The 12,182-nt window shown below is 38.0% G+C and overlaps 1 protein-coding gene across 1 annotated transcript; it reads right to left on the bottom strand.

Moving 5' to 3' along the window:
- Window positions 1-5,964: 5,964 nt before the first annotated feature.
- On the bottom strand, window positions 5,965-11,895 carry commd7 (COMM domain containing 7). Its single transcript, XM_063884199.1, has 9 exons — window positions 11,749-11,895; window positions 10,811-10,864; window positions 10,410-10,512; window positions 9,458-9,514; window positions 9,236-9,273; window positions 8,297-8,387; window positions 7,338-7,387; window positions 7,104-7,152; window positions 5,965-6,278 (listed from the first exon to the last, which is right to left on the bottom strand). Exons 1-9 carry the CDS (start codon window positions 11,827-11,829, stop codon window positions 6,202-6,204), a joined length of 600 nt encoding a protein of 199 aa, XP_063740269.1. The 5' UTR covers window positions 11,830-11,895; the 3' UTR covers window positions 5,965-6,201.
- Window positions 11,896-12,182: the final 287 nt, after the last annotated feature.

Genomic DNA, 12,182 nt, shown 5'->3' with positions numbered 1-12,182 from the left:
AACGTTTTGTTTTTTTCTGTGACTTCAAATTTTGTTCACAGATACGTGGATATTTTATACAAGTGTAAAAGTGTGCACAAAAACTCTTTTTTTGCAAGTTCTCACATTGTACTCTACAGGTGCTCATATCAGATTTTACAAGCTCTAGCATTTTTGCAACATATCTACCTTCATAATTTATCCCATGTCAGTCAATGTTAAAGAGAGTTAAAGGATGCATTTCAAACGTGTCTCTCTGTTTCTCAGGTGCTTTCAGTAAACCAGCTCCAGAGTGTAACGTTGTGATGCTGATAGAGATTAGAGTCTTGTTCCTCTGGTTTCAGCTGTGGGAAAAGAAGTGCATGTACAAAGACAAAAAAACAGTTTTAAATATTCTGGCTGAATGCCATAAAAATAGGAACCTTCCGGATAGGAACCTTTTGGTTAGCAGATTTGATCTGTAAGGCTTGGAATTCCACTCAAAATATTCTGTTTATGATCAAGCATTAACAGATCCTGTAATTATGTGATGAAATGAAATGTTTTACTTGTGCAACTTTATATCACATTCTCAGAAACCTGTTCTTTAACAGCAACAAATGACTATATGGCAATGTGATGCAGATACTTAACCCACATCCTTTTATACATGTTGCTGTTAAAACAATGCTTTTATATTTGTAAAAACCTAGATGGCTTTACATCAATTGAACTTTGAGATAGTTACTTGAGATTACTGATATATTGAATTGACCTGCAATAAGATAACCACTTTGTTTTAAAAGATTGACAGAATATCAAGCTTTTTGCTATATGTCAGAAGTGATTGCTGTTTTATTCTTAACAGTTGATTTGAGGGACATACTTTAACCTTTTCTTGCTCATTTAACAGTATGGTATGGATAGAAGAACGCAGGGTCAGTCAGTGCAGCGGATGAACTCTTTACTACTTACTCCAGGTAGTTAGTGGTGGGATGTGAGGATGCAGGAGTCAGAAGTGGACTTCACAACTTGACATCCTGCCTCACAGTGGGAACAGGAGAAAGGTCTTCCACACAGTTACAACTATGCATTAAAAAAGGTTTCTTTATGTTCATTTCTCAGGGAGGTTTGTGCCCTTGCTTCAACTCAAAGTTATGCTATACTGCTGTGCTGCTGCTGCTAATACTCTAGCTTGTAGAACATGCCCAGACACATTATTCTTTTTACCGCAGGGCAAAAACGAGTCCCATTGACCCTGTGGCCTCTGATGAACTTCAACAGGAGATGCATGACTCTCTTGAATCTCACAAACACCTGGATAGTCATCTTTAGCAACCTTTATCTTTTTTTAAGCAAAACCTGTAAGAAAAGCAACTCACCAAGGCCCCTCTTTCAGGTACAAAGAATTATATATTTGAGTAATTGTGCTGATGATACAAACACACACATTAAAGCATCAGGTTCACTCACATCTTAAATGTATATGCTGTGTGTTCTCAGTTTGGGGGCATGACAAATACACTCACACAAAAAAAAGTTTGGCAGCTGTGAGCTATTATAGTTAGATCCCATAAACTCCCCGTCCCTCCTTTAGGTTTAACGGTAAGACACACACTCACACAGAGACACACATACACACCTCAGGCCTCTCCTTTATCTTCAAACTCTTTTTTCAAAAACAGAATCTTTCTTTGGAAAGCTGCTGGTTAATCCCCACTGGGGAAACACAGACACACAAATTAAAAAGAACATGTGCTCCTTATTTTAACTTGTGACACAATTTTAATGAATACATGTTTAGACGATTTGACTAACTCAGATGAAAGTGATCAGAGATTTATATTCGCAGAAATACAGAAGATATTAGATATGTATCCAGGCCAGTGCCAAATGCTTGGTAAATGTTGGCTATGGCAGGTAAAGGTGGCAGATTACTTACCCCAAATAAAAAAAAGAATAAGACATATCATTTTTGTAACGCAGGTCCTTTAATAGTCAGGGTTACATGATATTTCCATATTTCTTTTTTTGGTAGGTTAAGTTTTTACTAAAGTGTTTTTCATAGATTTCAGAAGTGGCAGACAAAGAAACTGAGTGCTTAGTAAACCTTTGTAGTGAACAGTGACAATTTAGCAATTCATTTTTTTCTTCTATTTATCTCTGTGTTATGTGTGCACCATTTTACCCAAAAGCAAATTCCTTTCATTTGAGAATTCTGGCATGTGAGAAATGACTTCATTTATACGTTGGTTGTATCACCCTTTTTTTGGCGAGGTAACAATAGGAGAGAAGCTGCTGACAGAAACAACTGTGAAGAGAAGATCACAGATATGTTACCTGGATGTCAGTGTAATTTATGTCGAACACCAACAAAGACTATAATAAATTGGCAGTCATCTACAAATAGTGTGAGTTGTAACATCCATGGATCACAAACTGTCAGAAGACAAACAGCTGAGGGAGGTTTTTAAAGGTGATATTGGTGTTATTGTCTTTTCTTCGTTAAAAACAAAACACTTCCTGAAGGTCCTTAACAATGAAATCATTCAAATAGAAGTACATTAGGAGCGTAGTTGAAGCGCCCAAGCCGAAAGCTTGTTTTTGATGTAAAACTCCACATGATTTGACACATTTGATGACTTCCTCCAGTGATTTATTGCTCTCACAAATTGCTGGCTTTTTTTCAGCAGTTTACTTTCTTTGACTGGTATAACCTGTCTTTGTTAGCTGCAGTGCCACAGTGCAGCCAGACAGTCTGTGCTTTGCTCAAGGGCACATTAAAAGAGTTACTAATCTGACGTGGGAAGATTCAGGTATCGATTTAGGTCACAGTCATTGAGAACCAGACAAAAACATTCCCATACAGCCATGATAGCATTTGGAGGTTAACCGTTAGACATATGGTATATAAAGGTAAAACTGACAGTGTAAAGGTGAAGTGTGATTAGAAGCTTAACATTTCAATAGTCTTGTTGGTGCAGCACCAAATACTGAAAATATGTTTAACAACTTTAACGCGATAGTATCATAACAGGTCAAATAAAATAAAAAATCGACATGACCTCGTTCATCTTTTGAGACAGTGCAAAAACATCTTCAGATTAGTGAAACATTATCATGAACTATTTAACTTTAATCTGTGTGAACTGAAATTTACACCAGTTTATGTCCAGTGTGAACTTGCATTAATGTATTATTAGCCCACAAAGTGATAAAACATCTCGAAAAATGTCATGAGACAAGTGCAGAACCGTAACACAGCGAGTCATCTTTAGTCTCAGATACAATGAATGATATTACCAGAGTTTGATTGTTTCTGGGGGGTTTAAACACACATTCAATTACAAAACATACAAACTAATTGAGGGAAACACAAGAAATCTTTGCACTTTTCTTGTGTGGATGAGAACAAGTCGTAACATGTCGAGTGCCTCCATGAGAGGAAGGAGTAGCAGCATGAACAGAGAGAAAGAAAAAAAAAGGAGGAGGAGGAGGAGGAGGAGGAGGAGGAGGAGGAGGAGCTGAATAAATGTGAATTCAAAGAAAATAATTAGATCACAGGAGGTAATCCCTGAGAGAGGAACCAGGAGTTTCTTGTGCTTAAAAGCTTCAGGAGTCGTGAAAGTAATAGAGATATTTGAGGGGTGGGAAAGTGGCAGTACACAGTGTAGGTTTGTGTTGCAGAGGAGTCCAACTTTCATCATCAATCTATCTTACCCAAACCCCATGACAAGGAATGGCAAAGTTTTAACATGTATATTATTCATTTGCATATACAATAGCTTTCTTGCAAGCTAAAGTTGGTATTAATGTGAGAAAAACAGGGGTATTAAAAAGTGCACTACATACAGTGCTCATCTCTGCCAGGGTGAAGAGTTAAATATCTTTGAATTGTCCCGCCCAGCTCCTTTAAATTAAATATGGTGATTTAAGGTAACAGGGATTTGTTCATATCCCATTATGCCTCATTTCAGTGGGCTACATAGTTAAACTTTTCTATGAATGTCAGTTTTTGAGCAACAGATAAGGCCTATTTATCACCAAAACCATGAGAGGTCCTTAACCATACAGTCCTAAAACTGCAAAAAAATATTGGGCAGAGGGGCCGAGCAGGTCATGAGATTAGCTCTGGACCGACAGAACAACTCACATGATCCCCTTTAGGCAAAATAACACATTTGGTGTCTGAATTATACGGTTTGTATCTCTGTTAAAAATACATTATTAAAGAACAGAAGAAAAAAAGTATCAGAAGAAAAGTTGATTTCAAACGTCTGGACGGTACCGTGTAATAATTCAATTGGTTTAGATTAGATAAGAGCAGTTGTTGAGGATCTTTTTGCAGATGAAACCGTTAGGACGTGTCGGACTGAATCCAACACTCCCATGAAGTGAGATTTTATGAAAAATGATAATCACTTTTTAATGGAGGCAAATTATCAATATATTTCCAATACTAAACACCTGATGAAAGTATCTATGGCAGGATGATTAATACAAGACAACTCCGGGGGAAACCCTTCGTGAAGTGTCATGCACAAGATATCATGTTTTGACAAGGGCTTTGGCGGTCTGACATACATTGAGCTTTGAATTAAAACTCTCCAGGCTGTTAGAGACAAACTGCATGTGGTATCCTCTCCACAATTTCATTTTGTATGAATAACGTCTCGAAAAGGACATATAATAAGAGAGAATTTTAATTCAACTGTCAACATTTCAGCAAATGTCTGACAGAAATACATTGAGATATAAATGAATTGCTTCCTTTATATAAACTACTTTGATTGAATATCTCTAGCTAATATTATAATAACTGCTTATATTCATTCAATATTCTGTAAAATGGCTTGTTTGATCTCAATGCAATGTTGTAATATTATCGTAAATAAGGGGGGAAGGGAAAAGAAATTGAAACTCAGTTGCAAGTTTACTAGAGACACCTATAACATGCCGTGTAAAAGTCCATCATAAAACCCTAACTGTAAGGTAAACCTGGTGGTTTCACTTTTGCAATGTACTGACAGGTGTTTCTATTATTTTGTCCCCCCCCATTTCGATCTGTGAGAGGAGATTAAATAACAGAAAGACTTTATAACTTGATGATTAGATTTTATTGAATGTCTGCTTAAGTTTTATAGTTCCTCATAAACTGACACTGTGTGCATAACAACCAATTTATTTTTCCACAGAACTTCACTTGTCAGTTCACAGCCTAATTATCCCGACTTTTAATGGCTTACAGCAGCTCTGGTCAGTGCCATATGACTGAGGCCGCCACTGTCACCTCTATTAACCAGGGTTTTTATGCCTTTTTGGGATTTCCCTATCATGTAGTGTTATATCCGTTTTTGTGCATGTAAATGGTCTGCAAAGGCTAAAATCCCAAGGTTCCCTCTCTCCCGGATATCTGCCTCCAGGTCAAAAGTGTGCGGTAATTATTGCTATGAAGCCTTTCACCACCACTTAATTTCAGTGGTGGGATGTAACCGAGTTTGTTTATTTTTTATTACTTACATCCCAGAGGTGAATACTGTTCTTTTTTACTCCACTGTCTGACAGCTGTAGTCAAAACAATGCGTTGGTTAGGATTTTGGTAGTAAACTGAAGGACGCGATTTTACTTCTTGTACTTTAAGTTTGTATGGTATTGGTGCTTTTGCTTGACTACAATATATGGCCTCTTCCACCACAGCTGATTTTATCTACCTTCCATCTTTAAGTGCTGCTCATAAACATTCTGTTTTATTTATTTTTAACAGAACAAGATGAAACAACAGCAGGGCCCAACGGCTGGTGGTAAGGTAAGGTTGGATTCACTTTTGTTTTCTTTTCAACAGGTTGTTTTGGAGGATAGAGATGCAAAAAAACTTCCCCAAAGGGCTCGCTCCGCTTCAAGGAGAATGATCGATGGACGACAGAGTTCCCTGTCACAAAATAAAACAATTACTCCTGCTAACTGCATGACAAGAAACCGAATAAAAGGAGAAAGAACACTTCAGAGTGCGTGTTTCTATTTTTTTATTTTAAGATTATTTCATTACAAATGTCTGTCAGTAAATCAATTGTAATTGTGTGACTAGCTTCAGTCATTTTGCCACACAAAGACACAAAACATGACGTGGTACATTCCACACTCACTGCCCTGCAGCTATATGCACGCACGCGCACGCGCACGCGCACGCACACACACACACACACACACACACACACACACACACACACACACTCACACTCACACTCAGCTGAAACACTCCATGCTGGCCTTGGCTCTCTCCATCTCGTGTAGAAAGTTGTAAAACTGTGGGAGTGTCAACTCTGGAAGAAATGGGGGGGGGGGGGGGGGCATAACAAATACGTTTTAAATATATTTATTTGTTTCTTGACGGCTTTAATCAAATTGTTCTGGTTTCAGAATTGAATAAATAATGAAGTGCTGTGAATAAGCAGGAAAGCTGAGTAGTTATGGAGGAATCCATCTGTTTTGAGAAGTGGGGTAATTGGAGCTGGGACTGACATCACAAATAAAGAATTTTCAGAAAACCAATAGCAGTTGCTAACAAACAAATTAAATGTAATGATAGTTTCTATTTGGACATCTTCAGTGAAAAAAAGTACACGACTTGGACGACTTTATTTGAGGAATAGAACTTGAATGTCAGCCTTCTCACATTCATGGAAACCTGACAGCTCTAATTTATAACAGGACACATAGACTTCCAGTGATAAACATCTACTACTATCAGTAAAAACAGCCACATTACAAAGTAAGCTCTTGCAGGAGAGAAAGATTTATTGTGTGTCTAACACTATCAATGAGTCACATAAACTGTACATTAGTGTTGCCTATAAATACCTTTCTACCAAGCAACACATCAGCACATGTTTGAATGTCAGTACCATGAAAAGACTGCCAGTCTGATTTTTTTCAAAGATATTTGAATAACTTTGTGTTCACCTGATATCTCCTCCCCTCAGTATACGAGTACTCACTTGTAACATAGACCCAAAAACTTGCCATAGATTTGCTTTATTTCCTAATAATATATTGATTGAAGTGTTTTGACTTATCAGGCCCCAGATATTGTGGTATGCAGGAATGCAATAAATTATGTCGGTGCTGTTTGTGTCGGTATCGCTCACCCATGTAGACGTTCTCAGTGGAATTCCCCTTTCTGACCACCAGCTTCAACTGCAAGAGGAAAACAACTGTGTTCCACATAACTGAACCAACAGGTCCCTAACTCTGTGTGTGTGTGTGTGTGTGTGTGTGTGTGTGTGTGTGTGTGTGTGTGTGTGTGTGTGTGTGTGTGTGTGTGTGTGTGTGTGTGTGTGTGTGTGTGTGTGTGTGTGTGTGTGTATACAGGGCTTTTATACCTGTAGAAAGATGTTGCCCACTTTTTGTACTTCACTGGTGCCGACAGTCACTGTGGGATTCAGGAAAAACAAATCGTAAAAATAAACAATTAAATCTGTCATATGAGAACTATAACTTTCTCCTTTCTTGAAAGATTGCATTACAGTTAGTAAGAGATATATGTCTGTACCATTTTGACTTTCAAAGAGAGTAAAAATAATCATATATTTCTCACTCTCGCTGTTTGAAAATGTGTTTTAAATACAACTTGCAATCATTAAGTCAGTTCATGGATTTTGATGTTTTTTGCTGTATTTTTTAGAGATCAGAATAAAATGTGCAAAACCTAAAAAACTTCACTTTTTTTTGCATAGATCATACATATGAAGGTCCGAGTTATATTCTCTACTTTGAGTGTGAAAGGCAGAAAAACAAATGAAACTTCTGAGACGGTCCATTCGAACAGCAACATGTCAAACAAGGGGGTGGCCATATTGTTCTCCAGGCGAGTGGAGTCTCAGACGTGCAGAGACAGAGTCTGTTTGCCCGGCTGGAGCTTTTAGCATGTCAATAACAACGCAACAGAGTATACTACACAGGAGTGCTGCACCGTACAGGCACTCCCCGCCCACCCCCCACCCGATCAGCTCGACAAAAGCTCTGCACAAAGCTAATGAGTCCTCTGCTCAGTGTATTAGCATGTCTATTACCTGCAAGTCTTAAGAAGTCATTAGGTTGTATGAATAAACAATGAGGCCTGATAGAGACCCATCGGCTGCACACATGTGGGGTGTTTAAATGAGCCAGAACAAAGCAGATTAAAAGCTATGCTAACAGAGAGAGTCTCTGTGTTCATGAATATTTACCATCAGTTTGAGATAACAGACAACCCCAGTGTGCTCAGAGATAGATTTAAAGTGGAAGTATATTTTGGTGAGAGGTGAATTTGATATGATATCAGCTTTTCGGTTCTTCTTACCCCCGAACTTCCACTCCATGTCCACCAGCTGGTTGACCATCAGAGTCTGTCCCACAGCAAGTCTGCACAGCACTGCAGAGTGATCCCGCCACTGCAAAACACAGAGAAGAACTGTGCTCCTTAAATGATAACTGGTTTACAAGAAGGCATTTTATGTGACTTTAAAAGCACAGAAGGCTTAAATTAATGAGACCTGTCCCCTTAGTTTCCTTGCTTAGTTTTTGTTCAATTCTATGGAATCATGAGTATGTTGATTGATAATATTTAAAGCAGATGTAATTGCAGGATTCTTGCTTTTCTGAGTCTGTATCGTCATTGTACGTAAAATGGACACTCAATATTGAGCCAAGAAAGCCTAACGCTGCTGTTTGACATAAAAACATGTCTCTCCTCGGGCATTGATTAATTCCTACCATTGGAAATAGGGAAAATATGAAATTGCCAAACGTTTTTACTACTTACTTTTCTCAACCATCTCTTTTTGTTGACACTTGATGCCAGGCATTCACACTATCCACATCATAGACAACCTAACCACATGATTTACTACACCTACATGATGTGCACAGGGTATTTATTAAGCAATTCATAATTTCCCAAAATATTTTTTCATGGATAAAGCAGACAATAAAAGGAAAACACTTTTTAAGCAGTGAGGTAATGGGGGCAATCCAAAAAAAGCATGTTTCTTATATGATATATTTCTTTGACCAAATAATAATGCAATCTTAATGTAATATGTTTCACTTCCGTTCACTGAGCTGCCTATAAAGCTTTAGCAGTACCCCTGAAACCTCTATTCTATCATATTTACTGGATCATCATCAGTTTAGAAATGCTAAACTAAAGTGGACTTTTCCCCAATTTATACATTTTTATAGGGGGCTGGAACACCCCTGAATCTTCATATTGATGTCTTCAAATATTAGTGAATGTTACCTGTTGTGAAAAGTGAGCCGCCTTGTCCGCGTTTAGCCCTGAGGAATCAGATAAACAGTTTTGGTCTCACATTTAGAATATTCACAATAACAGGTAGAAAACACTGTGGCAATCCGGTTCTACCTTCGTAACATAACATGCTGTCAAAAGAAGAAAATATCCAACAGCTACACTTAACCCCAGTTATAAATTGACCTTGTGAAGAAAGATTTGGATGTATACCTAATGACACCAGGTCTTCTTTGATCTGCTCGGCTGTCAGGCTTTTCTTCATGGCGCCTGAGGAGAGAACAGACAGAATCACTGAGACAAAAAACTCCTGGAAGTGGCAGCTCCTCTGTCACTTTAGTTTAAACTTCATTATTATCAAGTTGAGAGTCGTGGGACATTTCTAAACGGGTGTATTCATGACTGTATCACCCTAAAAAAGAAAGACGTTAGGTAGAAGAAGGGTTGCATGATACGTCTCTTAGTTTTAACTTCTAAAAGAAAAGGAAAACTTATACACTATTAAAATACAAGGTGACAATATGTGATATTATAATAAGGCGTCTACGAAGTAATCTAAAAGATCAACTCAAAGTTGTAAGAGATCCTCTTTTAAGCAGGATCAACCATGATGCCTAAAAGACTATGAAGCATTGAAAGAATAGTTCCACACTTTGGAAATATGCTTGATGTGTTTCCTTGTTGTTGAATATGAAGATGATGGGTTATCTTAAGATTTTATGTCCCCAAGTAGAGAGTGGTATCGACTTTGTGATCATCAAAGAAAAAAAAGCAATAAATGTATTCCACAAAATGTTGCTATATTCTATTCTATTTCTTTAATGATTATGTGTTTAAGGACAGAGCAGTAAGCTCAATTTATAAAGCTCACTAACTTAAATGCCGTCTACTCTTCAACTCTCCTAAACCTAAGAGGTTCTCTGGGGAATAACACAATGTATTCTGGGTAATGTAGGAAATTCCTAACTGAAGTAGATAAGCCCAGCAGAGGGACATCGACAACAAAATTCCCACCACATTATCTCAGAGTAACACCTGTGGATAACTAGATTTATTATGTTTGTCTGGCTGTGTGTGTGTGTGTGTGTGTGTGTGTGTGTGTGTGTGTGTGTGTGTGTGTGTGTGTGTGTGTGTGTGTGTGTGTGTGTGCGTGTGTGTTTCCCACCCTGTGGTACCAGGAGGACGCTCTTCATCAGGTTCTTGAGAGGACCAGCACTCATCCCATGTTGCCCTGCAAACTCACCAAGCTGCTGCATGAACCTCTCTGTCTACACACACAAAAACACACGCACACACAAAAATGCACGCACACACACACACACACACACACACACACACACACACACACACACACACACACACACACACACACACACATTGAAGCAAAGAAATGCATGCATTAATTTGCACACATACACCATGGGACAGGCAATGCTCTGCTTTGGTTCAGTTATCAAGGCTAATCACAGAGTCCAAAGTCCCATTAACATCAGTGTGTGTGTGTGTGTGTGTGTGTGTGTGTGTGTGTGTGTGTGTGTGTGTGTGTGTGTGTGTGTACAAGCTCACCTCTTTAGGCTCTAGCAGAAACTGGAACAGAATTTCAATCAGACGAAGAAATTGCTGCATAGAAAGTAAACATAAACGTCTTTGAACATTTCTGAAAACATTCTTGACGTTTTACTGCCTCTTCATATGAAACATTCTGAGTTTTAGCAACAATTCATTTGTAAAGCTCACTACCATAAATGTCGTTTAGAACTGGGAATTTCACAGTCCCTGCCTTAAAACAACATTTATTTGCAAGCAAATACTTTTTGTATCTATATTCACGACTTTTAAGTATCTATTGTAGATAGATTTATATCAGGCCATTGTATTTATTGATAAGGCGCTTGCATTATAATGCTGTTATATCATCATAATATCAATGGCATAAAGTGGTATTCTTAAAACTACATTACCATTTTAAATCCCAGATATTTGAATCCCCTAAAGATTAGCATCAGTTTTGGTCTGTATTCTTTTCTTTAGCTTTAATGAAAAAATAAAGTTAATGGTTGAGTTTGTATGCAAAAGGGGATCAAAGTTATTAAGTAGATTTACATATATAATTTGGGCCATTTAAATGAGACTTTGTTCATAATGGTATCTTTTATCCAAGTGAGATTTGCATACAGGACTTAAGTGTAGGAGAATATCTCTACGCTGTAATATAAGTAACTGTATTTAAGTAAAAGATTTCTTCCACCGTTCAGTCTGCTGTCACATGATGCATGTGAGCTGTCAGCTGGTGTAGATAAGGAGGTAAATTCCCGCAAACCTTTGCACGAAACAATGCAATTCACCTGTATAGCGTCAGAATCTGACACCTATAGTCGCCCATATGCTCGACAGACACCCAACCCTAAAACATGAGTATAGCTCAAGAATGCAGCTCAGTTATAACGTTGACTAAATTGGCGCTGTTTGGTGTCTCCGGTTGTAAAACATTGTGGTGTATTTACCTGCTCGTTGAGTTTGTTCAAGTTCTGAAAGTCGGTGCAGACAGAGTCCGGTAAAACCTCTTTCGTGAAGTTAAACTGCATGTTTTTATCTGAAAAAACCCAAAACCGTCAAAGCTGCTCTGTTAGGGACTCCACTTCCGGGTTCTTCAGCGCGCATGCGTGGAAAGCAGAGCGCTGCAGATCCTTCATCATTAAAGTGTGTTAGTATCACTGAAATACACTTAATGTAAGAAAAGAGGAAAATTACTCATTGTGCAGTTAAATGTTCCCTGTCAGTGTTTAAATATTATTTATGATTTATTTAGTTAATATTAATTTTATTCATGTATGTTGCATTTTACTGCTGTAGATGAATGGAGGGATTATAATACAGTAGGCCCCTGGGTACAGGCATGCAAAAGACAACACTATCTTTCCTACATAGGAGCAAAATA

Source organism: Eleginops maclovinus, chromosome 1 (genome assembly GCF_036324505.1).
Source record: "Eleginops maclovinus isolate JMC-PN-2008 ecotype Puerto Natales chromosome 1, JC_Emac_rtc_rv5, whole genome shotgun sequence".
Taxonomy (NCBI): Eukaryota; Metazoa; Chordata; class Actinopteri; order Perciformes; family Eleginopidae; genus Eleginops; species Eleginops maclovinus.
Note: the sequence above shows the minus strand (reverse complement) of the source record. Positions and strands in the feature narration are given on the sequence as shown.